The sequence below is a fragment of the Apus apus genome, chromosome 18, assembly GCF_020740795.1.
Source record: "Apus apus isolate bApuApu2 chromosome 18, bApuApu2.pri.cur, whole genome shotgun sequence".
Lineage (NCBI taxonomy): Eukaryota > Metazoa > Chordata > Aves > Apodiformes > Apodidae > Apus > Apus apus.
Genome location: NC_067299.1, coordinates 11,442,663 through 11,468,997, shown reverse-complemented (window position 1 = coordinate 11,468,997; position 26,335 = coordinate 11,442,663). Strand labels below are relative to the sequence as shown.

At 49.8% G+C, this 26,335-nt stretch overlaps 1 protein-coding gene across 1 annotated transcript; it reads left to right on the top strand.

The window, feature by feature from the left end:
* The first annotated feature begins 1,079 nt into the window (after positions 1 to 1,079).
* On the top strand, positions 1,080 to 21,954 carry MPO (myeloperoxidase). Its single transcript, XM_051636059.1, has 13 exons — positions 1,080 to 1,152; positions 2,439 to 2,532; positions 3,266 to 3,441; positions 5,467 to 5,590; positions 8,185 to 8,314; positions 9,000 to 9,206; positions 10,067 to 10,382; positions 13,407 to 13,567; positions 15,328 to 15,574; positions 16,240 to 16,410; positions 18,600 to 18,837; positions 20,405 to 20,626; positions 21,858 to 21,954. The coding sequence occupies exons 1-12, from the start codon at positions 1,080 to 1,082 to the stop codon at positions 20,607 to 20,609; spliced, it is 2,142 nt and encodes a 713-aa protein (XP_051492019.1). The 3' UTR covers positions 20,610 to 20,626; positions 21,858 to 21,954.
* The last annotated feature ends 4,381 nt before the right edge of the window (positions 21,955 to 26,335 follow it).

The following is a 26,335-nucleotide window of genomic DNA, read 5'->3' as shown; positions in this document are numbered from 1 at the left end:
CAAAACAAGTGGGGGAGCTCAGCTTGAGCATCAGGCTGCCTACCCAGGTGGGGGTGCAGAGGAGCCTCCCTGCCAGGGCAGTGGGTGCTGCAATGCCTTGGACCTTGCACCACTGGGGGTTTCCAAGCCCTGTGGGTCAGCTCTGCAGGGTGCCTGCTGCCGATGACACCCCAGTGCAGATGACACCCCGATGCAGATAACACCCTGATCCAGATAACACCCTGATACAGATAAGGCCACGCTGCAGATAAAAGTGCAGGGGCAGAAGGGCCCACGGGGAGAACAACAGGTCGCTGGTGAGAGCCTGGCCTGCTGCACTTTTGCTTTTACTTTCCTGGGACACTTGTTTCATACTATGGGTGGGGGGCTAGGGGCTGGGGCTGTGTTTGGAGCATCCCCCTGAGCTCTGTGCTTCCTGCTGCTTCTGTGATGGCTTCTTCCACCTTGCTGCAGGCCTGGCAGAGCTGCTCTCCTCCACCTGGTGGAGTGCAGCCAGGATGTGCCTGGACTGCTTTGCCTCTGACGCTGGAGGCTTCTCCACACGGAATGGGTTTAGCTCAGCACGTAAGGGTGGGCTCTGCCTTTTCTGCAGTTCCGTGGTGGGTACGAAGCTCTGTGGGGTTCTGATAGGGTTTTGGAGAAACTGTGGGAGGTGAGCGGGTCAGCTTTGGGCAAAAACATCCCCAACATCTCTGTGCAGAGGACCTCCTGTGCTGGCCTGGCTGAGCCTGCTGCCCCCACAGATCTCCTTGCACACTCAGTGTTGCTGCCTGGATTCCCCAGCAAGCTCCTGCCCCAGGCAGCAGGCAGTGTGCTCTGTCCCCTCCTCCCTTGTGTGATGTTCCTGCAGTGAGTTCCCAGCAGTGCCTGAGTTCCCTGGGGCAGGAGGCAGCTCCCGTTTCATCTGCTACTGCAAGGATCTCCCAGGCAGCAGAGTCACTCTTGAGCAGCATTGCCTTGGGGACACCTTATGAGGTCCCATGACAAGTGCCATCAGCAGCGTGGGCACTGACCCTTCCAGTGCATGGTGAGATCCACGGGTTCTTGGATTTCTTCACGTCTTGCATTTCTTTGCAGGGATGAAGACAGAAATCTCCCTGGGCTTGCTGGTGATCCTCGGCCTGTTCCAGGCATCTGTATCTTCTTCCAATGGTATCATCCTCTCCTCAGATTTTGCAGATCAAGGGCTTTTCTGAGCAGGAAAGTTCAAGTGAAATCTAGAAGAGCCTGAATTATTCTATTATAAGCAGCAAAGTCCTGAAGAGGTGCCAGAAGGAGCACAGGCAGGCTGTATCCCCTGTGGCAGTACTCCTGGCTGTTTCAGGTTTTTATGAGTTAACTGTCCTGTCTGATTTCTTAAAATTCTGTCAGAGATCAGTTCTCAGCACAGCTCCATCCCCACAGCAGCAGGAGATCTCCAAGGTTGCCAAAGGGACCAACTTGGGGTTGATCAGGGAAGATATTTTAAAGAACCTGGGGAGAATTTGGAGATTTTGTCCCACTTTATGCTGATTTCTCTTGTTTTCTCCTTCCCTGGAGGCTGTAGGAGAAAGCTGCCACTGAGAGAAGCCCACCAGGGCCTGTCCCCTCCTGCTCTGCAGCCAGCAGATGATGGGGACACCATTCACTTTGAGGGGCTGCCAAGAGGAGGGGGAGCAGTGAGGGTGGCAGGAGGTTGCAGGATGAGCTGGAGAAAGCACTGAGGGACTCAGGCTGTGTGACCTTCAGCTTCAGGTGGAGTGGGATGAATCTGAGCTTTGGCCAGTTGGTGCTAGGGGGCAGGGCCTGGGCTCACTGGAGATTTCTCAGCAACGTGGCTATAACCAACCTGGGATTGAAAGGGGGGTAAAGACATTAATGAGAAAAAAAAGCAGACTCTTCATGCTGGGCCCTTAATGCCTGTTGTGGCAGCCACTGGTACCTAGGCAGGCTCTCTTGAGGGCAGCTGTGGCTGGAGGCACAGAAATGGGATGAGTCACAATAATTAGGGTTGCAAAACACCTTGAAGAAACAGCAACTGCTCTCCTGTGAGAGGGCAGGAGGGATGATGCCTCCATCTCTCATGGTGGCTATTTGAAGCCTCCCCAGATGGAGATACCCTTTTCATGCCTGCAAGGGACTCTCTCAGACTCCTCTGAGGAATATATCTATTTTTTAAAATATAAATATATAGAGAGGATTATCTGTGTATGTGTATGTATATATACACAGATCTTGCTCTCACCGAGCTTGTAACGTTGGGTCTAAGGTTGGACTAGATGGTCCTTGAGGTCCCTTCCAACCAAAGCCATCCTGTGGTTCGGTGAGAGGAGCAGCAGCAATTCCCCAGCACTGCTGTGCCAGCAGGCCTGGGTGCTGGAGGCAGGGAGGGAAGCCCAGGGATGCTCCCGGGTGGGAATCAGGGCTCTTATCTCTGCTCTGTCCTTCTCCCTTCTGAGACCTGCTGGAAATGCTGTCGGATGAGGCCCTGCAGAGCAGCGTGGAGCAGGCCAAGCAGCTGGTGGATGGAGCCTACAGGCGCTCCCGGGAGCGGTGAGGGCTGAGCTGGGCTGGGCTGGGCTGGAATGGGCTGGAATGGAATGGGCTGGAATGGGCTGAGCTGGGCTGGGCTGGGCTGGAATGGAATGGGCTGAGCTGGGCTGGGCTGGGCTGGGCTGGGCTGGAATGGGCTGGGCTGGGCTGGGCTGGGCTGGAATGGGCTGGAATGGGCTGGAATGGGCTGAGCTGGGCTGGGCTGGGCTGGAATGGGCTGAGCTGAACTGGGCTGAGCTGGGCTGGGCTGGGCTGGGCTGGACTGGGCTGGATTGGGCTGTGCTGGGCTGAGCTGAGCTGGGCTGGGCTGGGCTGAGCTGAGCTGAGCTAGGCTGGATTGGGCTGTGCTGGGCTGAGCTGGGCTGGACTGGGCTGGGCTGGGCTGGGCTGGGCTGAGCTGGGCTGGGCTGGGCTGGGCTGAGCTGGGCTGGGCTGGATTGGGCTGGACTGGGCTGGGCTGGGCTGGGCTGAGCTGGGCTGGGCTGGGCTGGGCTGGGCTGGGCTGAGCTGGGCTGGATTGGGCTGGACTGGGCTGGGCTGGGCTGGGCTGTGCTGGATTGGGCTGTGCTGGGCTGACACACACTGCCTGTCCTGCCTATCCTGCCTATCCCTGTTTTGCAGACTCTGCTGGTACCAGGAGAGCTGTGGTGCCAACAGGCAGGTGTGAAATCTGCAGGACTGGCAGCTTTGCCCCATTTCACACCTGTCAATCTTGTTTTGTTCTCCCTTGCAGCATAAAGGAGTATCTTCAGAATGATGCTTTGACCCCAGCAGAGCTTCTGAGATATTTCAAACAGCCTCTGGGAGGGACTCGGGCTGCTGTTCGGGCTGCAGATTATATGGAAACCACCCTGAGGCTCCTCAAGGAGAAGCTGCGATGGGTTGTGAGGAGGGACTTCAATGTCACAGGTAGGGACCTCACTTTGCTGGCAGCAAGTGGAGGAAGAAGATACAGGGCTTGGTCACTGTGGCTTTTGTGGGGCTTGGGAGGAGGGAATGGAAGGGGGTTGAAGCACGAAGTCACAGAATCATTCTGGTTGGAAAAGTCCAACCATAACCTCAGTCTACCAACCATTAACCCAACTCTACCAAGTCCAGTGCTTAAACCATGTTCCTAAGCACCACATCTATACGTCTCCTAAACACCTCCAGGGATGGGGATTCAACCACCTCTGGTGATGGGCCACAGCTCAAATCCCTCCCACATGACTTCGTTGAGGCAAAGCTGAGATATTTTTCTGTGCTCTCCACCTTAGAAGATGATTTGGGGGGTTATCAGTTGATGGATGTGTTTTGTACACATTCTGGTTCTTCCTGCAGTACAGTGGTTAATGGGTCCAAACTGGTGAGACTTTGCTAGGTAATGTTCTTTGGCTTGAGCCAGGAGTGAGCAGACACAGAGGATGTGACACACAATAGCTCAGCCCCGAGGTGAGAGGTTCTTCTGCTGGACTTGAGCTAGCAAAGGTCCAAGTCACTGCCATGGTTCTGCATGGGCAAAGGGATGCTGTGAGAAAGGCTCAAATTGAGAATGAGAAGGGAGCAACGCGAAGGGACATTTCAGCCTGTGTGTGCAAAGAGGGTGTCCTCCATGGGGTGGCAGTCCCGGCCTCCTGACAAGGACAGTTTCCTGAGAGCTGAAGGCAAACGAGGGGCTGTAAGAGAAGCAGCTGAGGGAGGCACTTGGAGGGCTCCTGCCATATAAAGGTGAACTCATGGGGACCCCCAGCGTTGCACTGGTAGGCCAAGACACACCTCATGGGGTGCTCCAGCCCTGCTCCAGCCTGGGCAGTGCAGGAAGAGGGAGCCAGGGCTGCCTGCCCTGGACTCCTCCCCATCCAGGAGAGATGCTCCAGCCCCACTCCATCTGGGTGCCACCTCGGATCCCTCTGCCCAGGAGGCAGCAATGGCCTCTGAAACCATTCTGTAACCCATCTGTTGGTGGCAGCAGTGCCTAAGGAACCTCCAAGGGACGCTGGACGTGGTGTGCTCACAGCACGAGCCAAGAAGGCTTTGCTGGTTGAACTGACTATTCTCCCAGGCAAGGGGAACTCTGGTTGGTGACAATGTGAAGCCAGAGGTCCCCTGTGCTGCCCCGCCACCCGATGGCTTCTCCAGGCAGCTCTGAGCAGGGGGGATGCACAGTGGTGGCTGCTTCACAGGGGGAAAAAAAACTTGTAACGCACCACGATGGTGACTGTTGGCTTATGGCTGCCTTCCAGCCCCTGAAATGGGTACAGGAAAGCTGGGGAGGGACTTCTGACAAGGGCAGGGAGTGATGGGACAAGGGGTGATGGTTTCAAACTGTAAAGTGGAGATTCAGATTAGACATGAGGAGAAATTCTTCCCTGTGAGGGTGGGGAGACCCTGGCCCAGGTTGCCCAGGGAAGCTGTGGCTGCCCCATCCCTGGCAGTGTTGAAGGGCAGGTTGGATGGGGCTTGGAGCAGCCTGGAATGGTGGGAGGTGTCCCTGCCCATGCAGGGGGTTGGATCTAGATGGTCTTTAGGGTCCCAACCAACCCAAAACATTCCATGATTCTATTAAATTATTCTTTTAGCAGTGGAGATAAAAAGGGAGGGGAGAGGAAGGAAAAGCATTGCTAGCAGTAGAAAATTGTTTCACTGCCACACAGGCCTAACATGTAAATACAAATAAGATTGGACCACAAATTTATTGGGTTTCATGCTTTTGAAACAAAACAAACCAACCAACCAAACAAACAAAACCAAAACCCAAGCTGCTGCTCTAGAGAGCATCCTTAGCATGTCTTTGAGCAGGAAGATCTTAAATGGCAGGACTTTGTGGTCTCACAGATGATGCTGTGGTAAGAAACCATTTCAAGGGTACAAGGAGGAAAAAACCTTTTCCTGGGCCTGAGAGGCCCAGCACACCCAGCAGAGCTGGTATGTTTGTTCTCTGTTGGTACCTCCCAGACTTGCTGACACCATCTCAGCTGGGGATCATTTACAAGGCAAGTGGATGTGACCAGCAGGATAAGAAAACACATTGCGACGCTTCTCAACGTTACCGAACCATCACTGGCGAGTGCAACAACAGGTGAGGGGGCTGCATCAACAGCAGGGTGGGTGGACAGGTCCTCCAGCACTAGAACTAGACCCTCATCCCCAGCGATGATGCATGTAGGGTGCCCTCTTTTGGGTTCCACTCTCCAGGGTGTTGTTCCCTAGATGTGTGGAGCTTTTAATTAGTCTTGCTTGAAGGGTTCTCACTGTTGACCATGGTCTTTGACCAAAATATGAATAGGAAGAATGTGCTGGGGCCTGAATCCAGCTCAAGGTCTCTGTCCTCAGGCTGCCTCCTTCTTCTTTTTTCTAGGCTTTGTCTGGTTTTGCCCTTTTGCAGGGTCTCAAAGGGCTTCCTGAACCAAACCCATACCAGGGCATGATTTTGCTATCTCCTTGTCCCCCCATTATGTGTAGTAGGAAATCTGGGCACATGGGCTGGGAGAGATCACCTCCTGCATGGCTCACAGTTGGACAGATGGAGGGACATGACTGTAATGTGGGGACCAGGAAAGCTGTGCTAAACATTGGGGTGTTTTAAAAGGGACAGTATAGGAGTGTTCTCCATCCCTCCCCTGTTACTTGGTAGGCAGAGCATCTCCTGGGAGCACGTGGGGCAGAGGAAGGAGTTCAGGCAGCTCTGCCTCAGGGATACTTTAACCTCCAAGTGTCTGTAGAAGAAACAGGGGGAGAGCCACCTGCCTCCTTCCATTTTCAGGTAGCATTGACTTCATTCCAGGGAGGGATCTGGGCTCTGGGAAAAGGACAGGTCCATCACAAGGGACTTTTACAGGGGCATGTAGTGATAGAATGAGGGGGGATGGTTTTAAACTGAAAAAAGGGTAGATTTAAATGAGATATTAGGGAGAAATTATTTGCTGTGAAGGTGGTGAGACACTGGAACAGATTGCCCAGGGAAGCTGTGGCTGCCCCATCCCTGAAGGTGTTCAAGGGCAGGTTGGATGGGGCTTGGAGCAACCTGGGCTGGTGGGAGGTGTCCCTGCCCATGCAGGGGGGTTGGAACTAGCAGAGCTTTAAGGCACCTTCCAACCCAAACCATTCTATGATTGTACAATCACACCTGAAGCCCAGGAGAAGTTGGGCTCTCCTGTGCCCTGGGCTCTGTGTCCCTCCATTGCTTGGCCCTAGGCAGCATAAGACAGGCAGCCAGAGAACTCATACATGCACTACAAAATTCAATTTATTATTAGCCTAATTAAGTTTTTAACAATCTAATCAAGCTATAATGATCACTTAATGCAATTACAGCACAGTAATACTCACAATCCAAATCACCCCATTTCAGTTCAAGATCCTTGGTGATGCCATTGAGTAAACAGGCACAAGTCTCTCCCCTGTTTCCTTCATGCTGAGCCTTCACCTTTGTTTTTTACCCATGATCTGAGGTCTAGGTGACACAAGAAGTCACCAGCCACTTGCATTGGTGCCTGTGAGGAGCTGAGGCTTCGTGTGTATTATTATTGTTGTTATTATCAATTCTGAGGCTTACTGGCAGTGCCAAACAAACCCAGAGCTGCAGCAGCTCCCTGGCCATTGTGCCTCACTGTGGGTTCCATTCCACATCCATGAGCTCTTGGCCTTGTGTCCCAAATGAGGCAAGTTAGCAGATGAGGTGGATATGCACAAAACAAGATTTATTGCAAACAGCACCAGAGTCTTAAAAAATAAACCAAAAAGGCACAAACCAGATGATGTGAGTGTTGGGATATTGGGGTAGCAAACCAGGATGTTAAAATAGTAACACGGGAAGGTCTCTTGGCAATCAGTAACATACACAACTAATAGCTGGCAAGGGTTAACAGTTTAAATGCTAGTGACTTACTTTATTATTAGTACATCTTACACTAGATCTAAAACAATGATTAGAACAACCCCTAGGCAAGGTGATAATACAATAATTGCAATTATCTAAAAGGATCTTAAGGTCTTAAGTTCTAGGACTTAGCAGTGAAAGATTTCTGAATATTTCAAGCCAGTTGATGAAGATGTATCTAGGGAGTTGATCTCTCTTGCTCTTTATCTGGCCACAGCCCAGTGTCCCTTTCTTTTACCCTCTTGAGGAGTGACCCCTCGAGCAGGTGTCCCTGCTGAAGGGAGAAGCTCCAGCAACCTCCTTTGAAAGTGTTCAGGAGTCTCCCTGATCCAAGGTGGGCCCAGGCTTGTATAGAATAAAGTGACTGGCTGCTGTCATTTCACTACTTAGCCATACCTCTCCTCTCATTGGAGAACAAGAAGGAAAACAGTGGAAACATCCAAGAAGGCCCTTTTTTCACCAAGCAAACTCTTCTGTTTATCTGTTTGTTCTTGTTTTGCCTCTGTTTTGGGCCCAGCCACGGCCAGGCTGGGCTCTGTGTTCTTCAACACAGGAGAGCAGCTGGTGTTATGAACATCAACTTGGCCTCTTTGTACTTTCAAGGTTGTTGCCAGTTCAGGCCTTTCCCATGGGAATCTTTCCACTCCAGGCCAAGGGGCTGTAAATCTGTGAGACAGAGAGCAACTGAATCAGAAGGGAAAACTGAGGCAGGCCCACTGAGATGGAGCATCCTGCTACACCCTCCCATGGTGCTAATGACACTGAGTTTCCTGTTCTTCCTTTCGCTCTGACAGGAGAAACCCATCACTAGGATCTTCCAACAGAGCCCTGGCCAGGTGGTTGCCAGCAGAGTATGAGGATGGGCAGTCACTCCCCCATGGGTGGACAGAAGGAAAGTGTCTCAATGGATTCCCCTTTCCGCTGGTAATGCTTGTAACAGCCATCTGAAAATCCACCTCCCATTTTAGGGAACTGCCAGTGCTTGGACAGATTACAGGTCCATGCCCACCCGCTGCCAGGGGGCGGATCAGGAGGAGGAAGTTAAATCCACCAGCTTCAGGTTATATGTGAGAACCTCCAGGTGATCTAAGAGAAATGCTTTCTAACTCTCAGCCTTTCAGGAAAAGCAAAGGAAAGTCAATCTGATTTTTGCAGAAGTGTGGCATAAAGCAAGAATGACACTCTATGTTCTTTTAAATTCAGTGTGCTTAAGCCAACGTGACTTACCTTTTTTGATTTGGTTTGTGGGAGCTGATTGTCTCCTGAGAAGCAATATGCCAGAGTCTAAAATGAACAAGTGACTCCCCAGAAGAAAAAATATTCAGCTAGAAAATCTGTGTGAGGGTCCGTGGGTGGGTCCATGAGGAAGTGTGTGGCCATCAAGGGATGCTCTTGGGCTAGAGGCTCAGAAACCTGGCTAGAGCCAGAGCACTGAGGTGCTCAGCAAAAGGGACACTGAGCAACATCTTCTGAGGTGGACAGACACATTATGGTTTTCTGAGAAGGACAAGGAATGCCTTGGGGATTTTTGCTGGTGACTTTATGAGCTGATGCACCCATTGGTACAAACCATTTCCTAACCCACATGTTCTGCCTTCATCCCCTGCAGGTTCGACAAGTGTCCAACGAGATTGTCCGCTTCCCCACCAGTCAGCTGAGGATGGACCAGCAGAGATCACTCATGTTCATGCAGTGGGGCCAGTTTATTGACCACGATCTGGATTTCAGCCCAGAGACTCCAGCCATAGTCACCTTCAAAGGCGAGGAGGACTGTGACACCAGCTGTGCCAAGGAGCCACCTTGCTTCCCCATCAAGGTACAGCCAGCCTTCTTGCAGGGAAGAGAGGGAGGTTGTATCTAACTTCCAACCAGGAGATGCTGGTGGGTCTCCTGGTCCTTGGCCATGGAGAGACATCCTCTCAGAACAGGTCAAGGGGGACAGATTGCTCTTTGTAAGATGGTGGTGCTGGATCCCAGGGGCTGTCTCCAGATGTCAGGCACAGTCACGGCCTGTCCTGCCCCATTTCCGACTATTTCTCCATCTCCCTCAATGACACAGCTTTGCTTTGGAGGGGTAATGTCTGGATTACAGTAAGCCCTAAAATCATACAATTGTTTTGGTTGGAGAGAACTTTAAGATCTTGATGTCCAACCATTACCCCAGCCCTGCCAAGGCCAACACTAACCCATGTTCCTCAGCACCACATCTACATGGCTTTTAAACCCCTCCAGTGATGGAGACTCCACCACTGCCCTGGGCAGCCTCCCACTAGACCAATTTGCTCCAAGCTTGTGGGAGTGTGTCCCACAGGTTGCTCCAAGCCCTCAGGTGGGAGGTGTCTGCCCAGGGCAGAGGGGTTGGAACTGGATGATCTTTACGTTCTCTTCCAACCCAAACCATTCTATGAGTCTATATTCAGGGGAAGAAGTTTAGGCATCCATAGGACTTAATGGAAATTCAGGAATCTCCAGGCTCTCCTGCTATTTATCCTAAAATAGCAGCTCAGCTCTCAATCTGACCCTTCAGATCTGGGGTTCTTGACTGATCTCCATGCTCTGTAGCTTGGCGACTCTCTTTGAAATGGCTCCTGCTTGGCTTGTCCTATGGCTGCAGTACCATGGTGCAGTTCCTGCAGCCCAGAACTTGTGCTGAGTTACTCTTCCACCTTCTGGCAGATCCCACCCAATGATCCACGGATTAAGAACACCAGAGATTGCCTTCCTTTCTTCCGCTCAGCTCCTGCCTGCACCAGAGGCAGAGCCATCCGGGACCAGATCAACGCGCTCACCTCCTTCCTGGACGGCAGCGTGGTGTACGGCAGCGAGGAGCCTCTGGCCAGCAGGCTGAGGAACTTGACCAGCCAGCTGGGCTTGCTGGCTGTTAACCAGAACTTCACTGATGAAGGGAGGGAATACATGCCCTTTGGCCCCATGAGGAAGGAGCCCTGTCTTAAAGCCAGCAGGGGACGTCAGATTCCTTGTTTTCTTGCGGGTAAGTTGGATGCTGGCACCCTAGCCCTGAAATCCAGAGAGAACAATTCCACCAGCTCCACTTCACTTCTTAATGGTTTGTTTTTCTCATTTAAGTAGAACATGGAGCATAGCAAAGTACCATGAAAGACTGAGACAGGCTGTGCTAGGTAGAAGGCAGGTTCTTTGCCGTCTCCAAGTTCTTCTTGTCTCTGTGTTCCTGGAGTGAAGCTGTCCTGTCTGTGCTTAGCATCTCTGGTGTAGGGCCCAGGGGGTACATGGGGCTGCTGGAGGTTACCTGGGAGCTAGTGCCATGGTGGAGCTGAGCAAATGCAGCAGTGGCAAAATGGCCTGAAGGGAACAGCTTGTCCATACTTGTCATTTGGGGGCTGGCTCTCTTCCATCAGGATGGGTACAGGTGTGTTGGTGCTGGGACACCTCCACAAAACATTCACCTGTCCTGCTGCACATCAGGGCATCTGCTGCACTAGGAGAGGAGTTTAGATCCCAGATGGACTCAGGATGAGGCTCAGCACAAGCCAAGGTGACCTTTTAAGATGTGTCCCCAGCACTGAGAAGGCTGAGGAGGCACTGACAACACCCTAACCTTCACACAGGCCTTCAGTCCATCAGCCTCCTGCTCTTTTTATCCTTTGTCATGCTCTTGACCACTTTTCCAAGCCCAAATAGCTCCTTTTGTCCTGGGCACGGCCTCCTAAAGCCAAAACACTGCAAAGCCACCACAACCTTTCTATCTGCTGCCATTTGCTGTCTTGTCCTGTCCCCAGGACACAGAGACAAGATAACTGACCTCCTGGAGCCCTAAATGTTGCTTCCTCTTCCCAGCCCCTGCTGGTGAGGACCAGGGTGTTTCCACAAGCCTGCAGGACCCCAGAGAAGGATGTTCCTGATATATCATGTGAATTATTGTGTCACTCCCTGGTCCTTTTCTTTTGGTGAGCAGGACCTCCTGGCTGACTCCTCCTGGCTTTGGCCACACTGGGCTGCTCATGGCACTGCCAGAGAAAGCTTGAGGGCACAATAGATCTCATCAGATGTGAAGCTGATTTCTGGTCCCTTGGCTTCCTACATATCTAACCCAAGCTCCACTCAACAACATCCCCATGGTCCCTGCAGGTGGGACCAGTGGGAGTGCTCTACCCTCCAGCCCTCCGTATAAGCTCTTGGTGTTTTATGTGTCCTCCAGCCTCTGACACCTCTCCATCTGTCCCATTGTGGGAAACTGTTCTTTTCTTCCCCGCATAAGCCTAAACATGTTGTTCCATGTCTTCAGCTGCTTCCCCAGTCCCATGCAGGACTTGTGGCCAAAGGCAGCTGCCCAGTAAGGAGCAGAAGGGGCAGGCATATGGATGCTTCCTAGGTGGGCTCCCAGGCCTCTGCAGCTCCAGTAGCTGTTCTAGAGCTGGACACAGAGCCATCAATGGTTTCAGTGATCAGTTTGGGCTGGATCAGAAGGTCCTTTTGAAGATTCCATCTCTTATTTGTGGCTTTTCCGGCCCCTGAGAACTGGGAAACTTCCACGTGGGCAGCTGCCCAACAGGGGTCAGTGATTCCCTCCTGGAGCTCTGCTGGAAGCCCTGGGTGGGTGCATTCTGCTGGAGGAAACCACACAGTGCTGCTTTTTTCTCTTCTGCCGCGGGTTGTCCCAGCCAGCCTTTGAGAGGAGATGAAAAGGGCTCTGTTCTGAATGCAAGAGCAAATCCCTCTATTTACTGGGGGACTAAATACGACAGATTTCCTCTTCTCTGAGTGCCTCTTTGTGCTCTCATCACCTGCATGCCCTTGGGCTTCCTGCCCTAGATGTCTGAAGGATTTCACACTTCATGGTGATGCTGTTTGTCATTTATTCTTTCCAGTTGTGACTAATTTTGCTTTTCCTTTTACTAGCCAAGGAGCTTGACTGTGACTCTTATCTTGCTCTGGCCACAGTTTCAGGTGGATTCAAGGATGCTGTTGGACTTTCAAGTTCCCTTACCATCCTGACTTTCCTCTGCCCATTTTCATTTCTCTCTTGAGCTGAGACACTGTCTCTCTCATAGGGGAGCCTGGAGCACACCTACTTGTGTTTAACTTCATAAGTTAATGCTCCTATCCCTTTAGAAAAAAGACCTTCTCCATCTCTCTCAGGCTGAGCATAACTGTGAGGGCATGTTGGCTTTTGCTGCCTCAGCAGAAATGTGGCTTCTATAGAGTCATAGGATCACAGAGTGGTTCAGGTTGGAAGGGTCTTTGAAGGCCATCTAGTCCAACCCCGTGCAGTGAGCAAGGACATCTTCAACTAGATCAGGTTGTTCACAGCCCCATCGAACTTGACCTGGAATGTTTCCAGGGATGGGGCATCTACCACCTCCCCAGGCAACCTGGGCCAGGGTCTCACCACCTTCAGGGTAAAACATTTCTTCCTAATATCTAGTCTTAATCTCCCTTCTTTCAGTTTAAAACAAATACCCCCTCATCCTGTCACTGCAGGCCCTGCTGAGAAGTCCGTCCCCATCTTTCTAATAGGCTCCCTTGAAGTATTGAAAGGGCACAATAAAGTCTCCCTGGAGCCTTCTCTCCTCCAGGCTGAACAGCTCCAACTGTCCCAGCCTGTCTCCATAGTGGAGGTGCTCCAGCCCTTGGATCATCTTTGTGGCCAAGAGCTCCATGTCCTTCTTGTGCTGGGGACCCCAGAACTGGCCCCAGCCCTGCAGGGGTTCTCACCAGAGCAGAGCAGAGGGGGATAATCCACTTCCTCACCCTGCTCGTCACACTGCTGGTTGTACAGTCCCAGGACATGGTTGGTTTCTGGGCTGCCAGCACACGTGTCCAGCTCATGTACAACTTCTCATCTACCAGGGGCCCAGACCCTGTTTTCCTTCTCCTGTGTGTTTCTCACCGTCTTCTTCACCATGCATATATGGAGACATCTGAAAATTCCTCCGTGTCTTCTTCCCAATGTGACCTTTGTCTCCTTCTGGTGGGCAGCAGCCAAGCACAGGCAAGTGGCTGGCAGTGCACATCTGCTCACTTGTGACACTCCTAGGTGACACTCGAGCAAGCGAGATGCTGGAGCTGGCCTGCATGCACACGCTGTTCCTGCGGGAGCACAACCGCCTGGCCAGGAGTCTGAAGAGGCTGAATCCCAACTGGAATGGAGAGCGGCTCTACCAGGAGGCACGGAAGATCCTGGGTGCCATGATCCAGGTACCAGCCACCATGTCGTATGTCCCAGCTCTTCTGAATTCTCTCCTTTTGTTAGCATGGGGTGTCCCAAGGGTGCAGCATTTTGGGGTGCAAATGACCCAACTTCTTCCCACCAGCCCCTTTTACCCAAAGCAAAATCACTCAGAGATCCCTGAAATAACAAGCACAGAGAGGTCCCCCTGAAGCTCTGATGTCCCTCTACTGTTGAATTTCCAAATTGCTTGAGGGCTTTTTAACTGCACATTTTTATTTGAGAAACATGGGAACAGAAAAGTCAAAGGAAGAGTTTTTCTAACCAGGATACAGGATAAACATGGTACTGGAGATTTGGATTCAAATTCCTCTGGGTTGTGAGCCTCCTTCTCTCAAGAAGTCCTATGTGCTTGTGGGGGCAACCAGCCATGGCATTCTGCTGTCCTTATCCCTCTGGGGCAAAGAGCCCCTCCAGACTGTGCTGCACCACAGACTTCACTCTGAATGAGACAAGAGGGTAACAGAAAATACTTCTGTGCTTGGAAGGGACCTCTCAATGTGTCTTGTTTATCCTCTGGTTTGGAGCAAGACCAACTTCAAAACCAGATGTGGTTTCACAGCCAACAGAAAAGGCTGGCTTCCATGAGAGATCATGGGATTTCCAAAGGCAGTGCTTGGTCACAGCAACCTGGAAACCTGTTTGCTGAGCTGGTTCAAGAAAAAAAACATGTAAACAGAAAAGCAGGAATATCAAAAGGTTGAAGTTTTAAAAACTGTCAACTGAAGTGTTATAGATTGTTGAAGAGTTACGTTGGGTAAGGCAAAGTGGAGAGACTCAAACACTTGCACTAAAAGCATCGTGTCCATCATTGTCTTTAGATCAGTGGTTTCATCTTCTTGCAATTTTCACACCATTAAGACTTTTTCACCTAGTGACAAAGAATTTGAATTTTTTAAAATTATATTGTGCAACCTCCTCAGTTATCCCAAAGAGACATGAGACCAGGGTCGAAAAGCTCTGCCATGGGAGGACCAGCACAGCTGTTGTGGGTGGTGGTATCATTGGTGCCATCAGTGTTGACTTCTTCTGACGTCTGAAGCATGTAGGGTGGGAGGGAGGAGGAAATGCATTTATACCTGGCTGCTGGGAATGGCTTCTGCCTATAGGACCAGGAGGGAATGTCTGAGAGGATTTGGCAGGCTCTGACCTGCCAAGCTGTTGAGGTAGGGAAGAGCATGTCTTGAGACACCTGAGTGCCAAGTCCTCAGCACCAACAGGCACAGGATCCTGGTGCATGGGCAAAGGATGAGTGTGGGTCAGGCATGAGCAGTGGCTGATGTTGCTGAAGCAGTTAAATCCACTTTGCATGTTCATGCAAATCTTGTCACTGCTAGAGGCTGCAGAGCTTCCACCATGCATGGCTGGAGAAACCAGGAGCCCAGGCAGTGTCCTGCAGTGCCTATGTCTGTGCCTGGAGCTGCATGGTACAGTGGTCAAGTGCAGAAGAGGCTTTGAACAAAGGCCACAGAGCTGAAGAAACAAAAATGTCACTCAACAGTGTCAGAAGGGATCCTCACCAGACTGCCAGAGCAGCTGGGTGAAGGTCCAATGAGGTGAATGAAGCATGGGACCTCGGGAGTCCCTCTGTGCTTGCAAAATCTCTTACATAAACCCTATCAAAGAAGCCCAATGGGACAGCTCCTGTAGCCTGAGACAGCAAAAAGAACTTCTGGAGAAACTGGTGGCCAAGCAGTGAATGATTTGCACTCTCCTTCTTTCCCCCTAGATTATAACCTACAGGGACTACCTGCCTCTTCTGTTGGGAGCAAGTTTCTGGAGATACATTCCTCCCTACCGGGGCTACAATGAGTTTGTGGATCCCCGAATATCCAATGTCTTCACCCTGGCTTTCCGTTTTGCTCATGCTTCAGTTCCCCCAGCTGTTGAGCGCCTAAATGAAAATTACAAGCCCAGAGGTCCCCCAATTCTACTCAGAAGCACCTTCTTTGCTGTCTGGAGGATCCTGACTGAAGGTAAAACCTTTCTTGTACCTCCGAGGTGTAAGTTTATTTCATCCAGCTTTTTCTTACACAGGTGTGTAGTGAGGGGACAAGAGGCAATGTTTTGAAACTCAAAGAGGGGAGATTCAGGTTGAACATTAAGAAAAAGTTCTTCCCTGTGAGGGTGCTGAGACCCTGGCCCAGGTTGCCCAGGGAAGCTGTGGCTGCCCCATCCCTGGCAGTGTTGAAGGGCAGGTTGGATGGGGCTTGGAGCAGCCTGGGCTGGTGGGAGGTGTCCCTGCCCATGCAGGGGGGTTGAGCTGGATGGTCTTTGAGGTCCCTTCCAACCCAAACCATCCTATGATCCTGCCCTCTCTGGATGAGCTCCTGCTTCAGCCCAACTTAAAAGCAGTTTGCATTAAATGTATTAAATAACGTTTACTGCCAGCCAGAGGTTTTCCCCACAGAGCTGTTCCCTGCAGTCAAGTGCAGTCTCATTATGAAGGTTCCTTCATTGCTGTAGTCTCTAAGAACATTACTCAAAAGTATTTTCTCCTTAGTGCTTGAAGTGCAGGAAAATTGATTCTCCTGTAGTAGAAGCTTATAATGCAATGTAAGCTGTACTCAGCACTCCGGCCTCTCTTCCACACACACTTGCCCTCCTGAGCTGCTCACGAGTCCCTGTGTGACCATTGCAGGTGGTATCGACCCCCATCTCCGGAGCCTGATGGCTAATCAGGCCAAGCTGATGACACAGCAGCAGATGGTGGTGGATGAGCTCCGGGATCGGATGTTTGAGCAGGTAGAAAGGATTGGGTTTGATTTGCCTGCCCTCAACATGCAGCGGAGCCGAGACCATGGCCTCCCGGGTGAGTTGGCTGTGGGAGCAGAGCTTCCAAAGGAAAACTGGTGGAAATCAAGCAGTCTTGGAATTGAACATTTAGAAACATCTCCAGCGCCTGCTTGGCTGAAATTACCCTTTCCCAAACTTTTTCATAATCTCTGTGCAACCCTGGGTGAGTGAATAGGAGGAGAAGCAATGAAGTCAGAGCCTGGCTGGAGCTGGAGGAGACATGTGGAGGCACAGAACACGGGGCATGGCACAGACCAGAGTGCTCAGTAACTGACTCCTTTGTGGTGGTGTTTAAGTGACAAAATTGGGAAAGCAGTTGAGCAACAGGTTTGCAAGAGTGGAATTAGCCCCCGTGTGGTTTCTCTCCAAGTGTCTGCAGAGGTCCAGCCCAGCCACACACGAGCAGAGGAGCAGGTGGCAATAGGTGTGGAAAAGCTTGTTGTGATTTCTCCATAAAGACTGAGCTCCAGAAAAAAAAACAACAAAACACAACATGTCAGAACCCCTCTGAGGGCTTGTCAAGATGGAAAACCAGCATAATGGCATTGCAAGCTGGTCTTGAGAAACAGCTTGTCAATAGGACTCGACAAGAGGCTCGTGGGTGTGTCCCAGTTGAATTATTATTATTGTTATTAGTATGATGATGTGATGTAAGAGCCCAGAGCTGCTGCAGGAGGAACATCCTGGGAGAGGCGATAAGGCTCGCTTAGAAATGGTGATGAGAAGTGGTTTGGATCCACAGGTTTTAGCCCAGACAGAGGCTTTGCAGAGCATCCAGGTGCGTGGGCAGGTGAGGGCGTTGCTCTGGCTTTGCTGCAACAGAAGGTTGGGAATTTTCCCTGCTTTATCTGTTGTGCAGAAGCTGATCTGAGCTACAAATCCTGGCTGTGAATGCAGACCAGCTTTGACTGCTGGTCTGCTGCAGTGGAACCAGCATGTATGTCTAGTGGGAATTGGTGTTTAGCTCCTAACCTTTGGGTCCCAGCCCACTCCTTGATGTTAGAGCACCTCTGAAGTTGATGGTGATATAGCAAGATCGAAAAAGCTTCCAAATTCTTTTTCTGATAAAGCAAATTTTCAGTCTGCTGGAATAGATGGTGGTGTCATCCAGGCACCACATGTTGTGTCATTTCCTCCGAGTTCTCCCCAGTTTTTAGCCATCCTGCCTGCAATGGAGATGTTTGCTGCAGCATCATCTCATCTGCACCTCACAGTTTGCCCAGGTGGCAGGTAGGAGGACACTTCAGGTGCTCCACAGACTTTTCCTCTACTCAAGCAATTATTTGGCAAGACACTGGCTCTCAGATTGTCCTTTGCTGGGTACATGCCCTGTCCACAAAGATGCAGAAATATGCACCAGTTGTGGTCCTGTGCATTTTCAGTTGTTTGCAGTACAGTAAAATTTGTCCAGCTGGCCAAGTCCAGTGGCCTTCTCCACACCCAGAGTAACATGGGCTGCATAGAACTCTTTGCAGAATGGGATGTCTTGTCTGTGTGGTTAGACAGGAACACACATGACACCAGCTTTGGGGAATACTTGACTACAAACCTATTGAGCAGAGGTAGCATCTGCATCTTGCCTAGATCCACTTTCAGTGAAGGCAACATCAGTGAGTTTTGTGAGGACCTCTCCACTGGGGCTCTGCCTATAGGTCTCTGTACAGTCCCTGAGCTCCCTGTGTTCCTCGGTGGCAGTGAAGATGGGGCAGCCATCCAGCATGCCCAGATTGGACACTCACAGCACAGGGTTAGGAGCAGTCACTGCACATGCAGGATCAGGTACCAGAGCACAGGTCTCATTAGCTCTTTGAAAAACCCTGGGGTTGCTCCTCTTGCTGTCTGCTGCAGCTTCAGCAGGGTATGGGTCTCCCACAGTTCCTTGGTCTCATCACCAGGAGGTTGTTTCAGCTCCACCATGGCCCTAGAGCCTGTGCACTCTGAGTGGAACAGCAGAACAGTGCTGGAAGGTGGTGGAGCAGCTCCCACTGGCAGAGGTGACTTGCAAAGACATGGCCCTTCCACGAACAGCACTGAATTGCCAGGCTGACTCTGGAGGAAACTGGATGGCATTAACAGAAATATTGAACATTTTAGAAAAAGGTTTTAAAAATATTGGGCCCCACCTGTGGGCTTTGGGAAAGAGAGGAAAAAGTCTTTCCAGGAGGGTGGAAAACATTGCTGATGTATCTGCTCAACTACTTGCAGGTTATACCTCCTGGAGACGTTTCTGTGGGCTTCCACAACCTTCTGATGTGAAGACACTTGCTCTAGTGTTGAGGAATCGTGACCTGGCAAGGAAGTTCATACAGCTGTATGGGACACCAAAGAATATTGACATCTGGATTGGGGCACTGGCAGAGCCCTTTGTGCCTGGAGGCAGAGTTGGGCCTCTCATGGCTTGTCTCATTGGTACCCAGTTCAGGAACATTCGTGATGGGGACAGGTAAGAGAGGAGCTGGGTATCCAAATCCCAGAGGACAGAAGGAGACTTGAGTTGATGTGGATTGCTTTAGGCAGATTTGGAAATTGTTCCAGTTGCTTTTGGGGTTTTGGGTTTTTTTCCTCATTACTCTTCCAAATGTGCTTTTCTGCTTCTGATGATGTTCTTATTCCCTGTCTGGATCTATCATGGTTGAGATCCTAGGCTAAGATTCCCTAGAAGAAAAGCTGTCAGACTGTGCTGGCAGTAGATGCTCTTTCGCATAGAATCTTAGGATGGTTTGGGTTGGAAGGGACCTCAAAGATCACCTAGTTCCAAACCCCCTGCATGGGCAGGGACACCTCCCACTAGACCAGGTTGCTCCAAGCTCCATAGAACCTGGTATCCTGTTGATGTGGGTAGTTTTGAAAATATGCCTGCAGACCAAGGAATGTTGCTGAAGGACTAACACACTTCCAGGCTTTGCAAGGAGTCAAAGAGATTAATTGTTCTCTCTTGGTTAAGTCCCAACTCAGCCTTAGGTGCTTCCCTGGTGCTGGCAGCATCCCTGTCTGCTCTCTGAAGGACTGCTCCTTCTGGGCTGCTGTGCCCTGTAAAAGTGAAACATCGATCCACCTGGGCTGGTGGGAGGTGTCCCTGCCCATGCAGGGGGGTTGGAACTGTATGGGCTTTAAGGTCCTTTCCAATCCAAACCATCCTATGACTCTATGATGCCCATCTCCTGAGCTTGCAGGACGCAGCTTTACACCAGTGTCTCACAACTTTATCAGGGGTCTCAGAGATGATTTTTCACCATTTCTCCTTTCCACCCCAGTTCCGAGTTGGGCCTCTGGGGTCTGACACGTAGCAGCATTTGGGCTTCACGTGCACCAGGGTCTGGGTGCATTGGGATTTGCTTGCCAGCCAAAATCACTTGAGCAGTGTTGTGCTTTCAACATCTCGGAAGTCCTCTTACTCCTTGGATTTGCTGTGGGGCATCAGGTACAGAAATAAGTTATGTGCCCCATTTCCAGCTGCATTTCTGAGGCAAGGGCCCTGTCCTGGCCAGCCAGTTTGCCTGAAAATGGATCATGACTGATGCTTCCAGGAAGTTTTCTGCTTAGAAGACTTAATCAAGAGCTCAAAATCCAGTTTTGGGAGCTTAAAGGCAAACACTCTACTGCACATGTAGAAATCCTATTCTTGTGTCAGGATCCAGGAACCCAGTTTTTTTTTTTTCATGAGAGTAATTATTGGGCTGGTGCCAGCAAGGCAATCATGTGTCTGTAACCACACTCTGTGTTTGGTATGTGCTGACTTTTCTGTTTGAAAGAGGGGGATGTGTGCCTCATTGAAGGGAGGACACGGCAAGGCTTTAATTTAATTGCATCTTTATTGCATGTCTGTGGCAGAAAAGCAATTTAAATAATCCAGCTGGTGAGTCAAGACTCTTGATTTAAGTAACAGAAATGTAAATTTGTTCTTGGCAAAAGGAATATGTGATTTGTGTTAATGGGAAATAATTTTGAAAGAGTCTTGAAGGTGAGGAAGCCAGAAAGGAAAAATTTGTTGGGTCTTCTTTCTCCTACAGGTTTTTTTGGAGGAACAGAGGAGTTTTCACTCCTCAGCAACTCTCTTCACTGGCCAAAGTCTCCTTGTCACGAATAATATGTGACAACACCGGCATCTCTAAAGTACCAAGAAATATCTTCCTGGCCAACAGATTCCCTCACGGCTTTGTGAGCTGCACACACATCCCAAAGCTGGATCTCAGAGCCTGGAAGTCAGGGGACTGAGGAACTGGCAGAGCAAGGTATAAGCTTTGAACAGCACAGAGCTGCCCAGCACAGGTCTGAGCATATCTGCAGGCACATAGCTGGCACATCTTTGGATACTCCATTTCATCAGGTCCATGCAGGAGCTCCTCTGGCACAAGGATTTCCCACCATCAAGATTCCAAAACCAAGCTCAGTGCTTTGCTCTGGGATTTTTCTGGTTATCTGCCTTCTCAGTTTAGCTCTTTGCTTTTCTGCATGGGGAGTGATTCCCAGATCAGCTCTCTCTTCTGGCAGCACATCTTGGCCTAAACAGAAGCAGCTCCACACCTGAAGAGAGATCCCCACTTTGTAGCAGAGATTGTGGAGGTTGATCTCTGCTAGGGAAGTTTTTGCCTGCATTTACAGTTTTCCCTCAGCTGCCTTCAGGATTTGTGAAGTTCTTGAGGTTTAGTGTTTTCTTTCAAAATGCTCTCTGAAAGCTGAGCAGGGACTGTTTTCAAGGGTGTGTAGCAATAGGGTGAGGGACAATGGTCTTAAACTAGAGCTGGGTAGATGCAGGTTAGATGTTAGGAAGAAGTTCTTTACTATGAGGGTGGTGAAACACTGGAACAAGTTGCCCAGAGATGTGGTGGTGGCCCCATCCCTGGAGACATTCAAGGTCAGGCTTGAAAACCTGATCTAATTAAAGATGTCCCTGCTCACTTCAGGGGGGGTTGGACTAGATGACCTTTAAAGGTGCCTTCCAACCCAACCCAGCATTCTATAAATCCCTGGGAAGCAGTGAGAGTGGCTCTAGCAGGGGAAAGATGGGCTGCTTCAGCACCCCAGGGACATCTGTGCCTTTTCCTAAAAAGACACCTTTCCTCTGCTCTGACAGGCCCTGCCATGATGATATCCAGGCCGTGAGGAGCAAATCTCTACAGCTAACAGCAATTATTAAGGGCTCAGACAACTCCCTCTGCAGTCAGCTCCCACTTTCCCTGAGGATTCTTCCTTATGTTCTCTGCAGAGATGTGAGATTATCAGCTTGAAAGGGTGTCAGGGTACACCCATAAATGCCATCCCCATGGTGTCAGAAAAAGTGATGTCTGGATATCTTGTAGTCAAGGAGGGATCTCTGGAGGTCTTTAAAGAAATCAGGACTAACACCAGTGGTGTTGATCCCCTTTTCCAGATTAACCTGTGGCAATAATTCACACAAGATAACAGGGAGGTATGACATGTCCTTTTCTCTTTTGTTAACACATGGCTTTTTGTGTCCTGCAGAAGCAGCATTGGTGACTTTCAATGCTGATCATTGAGGATGCCCCAGAAGTCCAGACTTGGTAACCTGCTGAGATGGATTATTATTTTTTGCTGTGCATATGCTTTTATGGCCTGAAATGTTTGGGCATTGTTGCTGTCATTTGCTCAATTTAGTTTGCATGAAGCCTTCTCCATGAGATGAAGTCCAGTGATGAAAGGACTCCACAAAAAGATGTCCCAGATCTGTGCACGTCACTCCATATCACAAAGCAAAGCAAAATGAGTTCTCCAGAGACTGTCTCCCAATCAAACCAGCTGCTGGCTTGGGCAATTTCACATACACTGTATTTCAATAAGCTTTCCTGTCAAAAACATGTTTTGGAGCCTCCTCTCAAAGTTTTCAACCTACACAGAAAGAGGCTGGGGCATTGGAATGGCTGCTTATGCTTGCTCTCCATTTTTATTTTTGCTTTAAAAAAGTGTGCATTTCAGTTTCCAGAGAAAATCTGTTGATTTCTCTGTACTTTTGAGTGAAGCAGAAATAGCTGCCATGGACCCCAAATAGATTTATTTAAAATGCCCTGCTTCAGGTTTTCTTGAAGGTGGAATGAAGAAATTGTCTACATGGAAGAAAGCTGTTTTCTCATCATTTTTTGGCCCTAGCCCAGAGTGCCTAGGGCATCACTTAGTGAGACCAAAACCCACAACAAGTCATTCCTGCAGGCTGGCATGAACCAGTGACTTTCCCCTGGGCTGTGGAGCTGGTGGGATGTGTCCTGGCAGAGATAAGAACAGTCTTACAAGAGTAAAAGCTAATCTAGTTTTACTCTGACTTTGTCCCCTCATTATATTTTCTTGAATGGGATCAAACCCACTTTCCCGTTCCTCTGCAGTCTGCTATGTTCTTGTTATTGGTCAATAAATGGCAATTTTGAGCTGAGGCCAAAATGTTCTTTGCACTTTTTAAAAGCTGCAGAAGCCACAGGTGAGTGGAGGATGGTTGTAGGTTTTGCATGGGATTATTGGACAAAGCCAGTTCAAGAACCCACGTATTACTTGATGAAAGAAGATGTTTCTTGCTGAAGACTCTGACCCAGAGTCCTGTGTCACATGGCACTATGAAATATTCCTCAAATACAGAGCCAGTGCAGGATGTAGTTCCAACAAACACTTGACAGTCATCTCCTCCTCCTCACACCCAAAATGGGAATAGTGTCTGTAAGAGTCTCAGGGAAACAAAAGAGGGACAGATGCTGACTTCTGCCAGCCCTAGGCCAGGGTGGAGGGTGATGGTGGGGCAATGTAGGCTGATGAACATAAGCCTGGACATGTTGTGAAGGCAGAAACATGTCCTAGAGTGGATTGAAGGCCACTGCTTCTTGGGTAAGTTCCCAGTGCCAAGAGATACAAGGGAGTCAACAGATTTGAGGGGTGTGAGAAGCCTGACTACATGGGGGATGTCTCCAGACACCTGGCTACATGAGAGGTGTCTCAGTCTCTCAGGCTTTATTTTTCTAGCATTAGCTAGAAAAACTAACTCCAATCCCACATGTCCAGCATCTGTTCAGCCCTTGGAGACAGAGGAAGTTCCACTCATTATTACCTTCTGACTTCAGCAATTAAGTTAAGGGGCAGGAAATGACTGGCTCAAAATCAGCCACCATCTTTCTCTCTGCACTAAGCACAGAGAATCTGAGGGGGGGGGGAAATTATTAATTTAGCTTATCAACCTGATCAAACTGCCCCATCAAACCCATGAAACACGTCTGGCAGGATGGGGATTGTGGCAACTGGACCTGCCCTGGCTGGTGGAGTTGGGGTGGGATGTTCTGCCCAGGATGGGTTGGTTTGCCCTGCTCATCCTCTGCTGAGATTCTGAGGTGCAGCCCTTCCTCCCAGCTCCACTGGGGCCTTTCATGCACTTTCTTTCCCACCTGCAGCCTTCCCCAGCTGTTTCAGCTCTAAGAATGGATGTCCATCCTGAGTCCATCTTGCTCAGGACCTTCCCCCAGTAGTTACTACACTTGACTGAAGTGGAGACCTATGAAGGTGGTCAGTGGGCTGGAGCACGAGATGTACAGAGAAAGGCTGAGGGATCTGAACTTGCTCAGTCTGGAGAAGGGGAGAGGAGGTGATTTCAGTCTTCAGCTTCCTAATGACCAGCTGTGGAGCCAGACACTTCTCAGAGGCACACAGTGAAAGGATAACAAGTAGTAGACACAAATCACAACCAGGGCAATTCCCATTAAACAAAGAAAAACATTATTCCCGTGATAGTGCTGCAATGTAGACACAGGGACCAGACAGCTTGTGGCATCTCCATCCTTGGAGATTCTTCAAATTTGCCTAGACAAGGCCCTGAATGAGCTAACCTGGTTTTGGAGCTAACCCTGCTGATTGGACTGCAGACCTCCAGGGTTGCCTTGCCATCTGAATTTTTCTGTGATTTACAGTGATGAACTTTTGCTTTCCAGCCCACAGCTGACCTGGCTGCACTGTGCATGTCCTATAGCACAAGCTGGTCTAGCCTGTTGCATTGTGTTTCTGTCAGGGCTCTCTGAATGCCACGGAAATCTTCATGAGTCAATACACATTTTCGTACAGAAACTCTTCTGACATTACAAAATTTCCACCTATGGTCTTTGCTCCTAAGTGGGTGTGCAAAACTAATCTGTGTCTTGTAAAACTGGGTGATACATGGATTCATCATGGAGCTACAACTGGAGGATGATAAATTCAATTTGCTCAGTCTTGATGACACTTCTCTAACGTATATACCCTGGAATATATACCCTGGAATCCCTCTGAAGTTTTGAATATCAATGTTAATGCCTCTGTTTAACTGAGTCATAACTAATTGCACTAGATGAGCTCCCTTTAGTGCTGTTCTCCTTTTGAGGTGGCTGATGTGGTCCTTGGCATTGAGCAGTCCCAACCCTTTACTGGAAACCCTTTACTGGAAGAAGCTACCTTTGGTAGCTTCTTCCAGTCTGCTCCAGTGGGGTGCTGTGCCAGCAGTTTCCAGTAGGAGTGGCTTCTGTTTTAAAATCCAATCTTCAAATTTCATCCTGAGATTGCTTTCACATTTAGAAGTCAATTGTGATCTTGAACTGAAGCAACTCCTCTCTATCCAAGGTTGCTGCCTTGACAACAGTCCATTTTCTTCTGAGCCTTCATTTGCTTACCAGGAGCATGACAATTTTCTTGGCCATTTCCCATTAGATTAGATCACCTTCTCTGCCCCCACCTTTCTCTTCTGGCCAATGTGTGGCTTGGTGAGTAGGAGAGGCTTTAATGCCACACGATGAAAGCTCATGATAGAAGCAAGCCCGTCCTCTCCTGAGCTAAGAGTAATCTGAACTGAGCCAGGCTCTGAAAGGGGTGTAAAGACCCAGGGGCAAAAGGGAGTCAACTGAACATGGATACATTTAGCCTGGAAACTGGGAGCTCCATTAGAGCTGTAGTTTCTGCAAACACTTCACAGGTTAGGCAAGTCCAGGCTGCTTTTGAAAGGGAGGCAGAATGGAACTTGTCACTAGGGATCCTTGCACCAGAAGAACAATCAAATTGAGGATTTTAGTATCGGTGGGTTCGGAGCCGAAATGTTTTGTTAGATCTGAGCTGACTGTCTCTCTGTGGGGAGCTGGGAATGGCATCAGTTTTATCATCACTTGATGGCCTTGCCTTTTTCCATACTCATCAGAGATTCTTACCAGCTGTTGAAAGCCCCAGATAACTTCTCACCTAACCTCAAGCTCTTGTGTATCTGATGTCTTCTTGAGACCTTGTCTGTCCTCAGTGCTCTGAGTGTGTGAAGTTACCTTTCTGCAAGGAGCAGCTCAGTCAATGTTGGTTATTCCTGACCTGGGTCATGCCATGGAGAGCCACTCCTCTCACAACTGACCAGGCTGAGGGTCCAACAGGTCCACGTATAAATCAGCTTATGTGGGTCCTTCTGTGGTTATGCTTTGCCTGTGTGGACATCACCATTTGAGCTGGAGACATTTTTCTGTTTTCTCCTCAGGTTCAGGATCTTGTGCTTTTGTAGATCAGCTGTAGTTCCGAGTTGCTGTGCTCCTCTGGATAAGCCACCAACTTGGCTACAGCTTAGTTCCTGTTTGGTAGCACACAGTGCACTGCAGAAGCAGAAGTTCCTTACAGCCTTGATGGAAGGATTTGAAAATTGCTGTCAGTGACTTAAAATAAAGCTTTTTGGCAGCTTATGAGGAGCCCCTGTTTGCACACTGGGTGAATTTTCACATGCAGGGTTGTGTAAGATGTTCCTCTTGCATGAGGGGCCCAACAGCAGCAGGGTTGGTTTGAAAGCTCTGGCTGTCCTTGCAGGATGTCATAGGGACCTGTCTCCTGGTAGGTCAGGATGGACCAGTTCTGCATCAAATCAACCTCCACCCAGTTGTGAAAGGCCATAATTGATGCTGGTGGAATGTTAAGAAGGTCAGTACACATTGGGAAGGTAACTGTTTGCCTTGGATAAGCAC

Coding starts and splice junctions, on each gene's coding strand:
- MPO (XM_051636059.1), top strand. CDS start 1,080: ATGAAGACAGAAATCTCCCTGGGCTTGCTGGTGATCCTCGGCCTGTTC. Junction 9,207..10,066: donor CACCTTGCTTCCCCATCAAG/GTACAGCCAGCC, acceptor ACCTTCTGGCAG/ATCCCACCCAATGATCCACG. Junction 16,411..18,599: donor CCGAGACCATGGCCTCCCGG/GTGAGTTGGCTG, acceptor AACTACTTGCAG/GTTATACCTCCTGGAGACGT.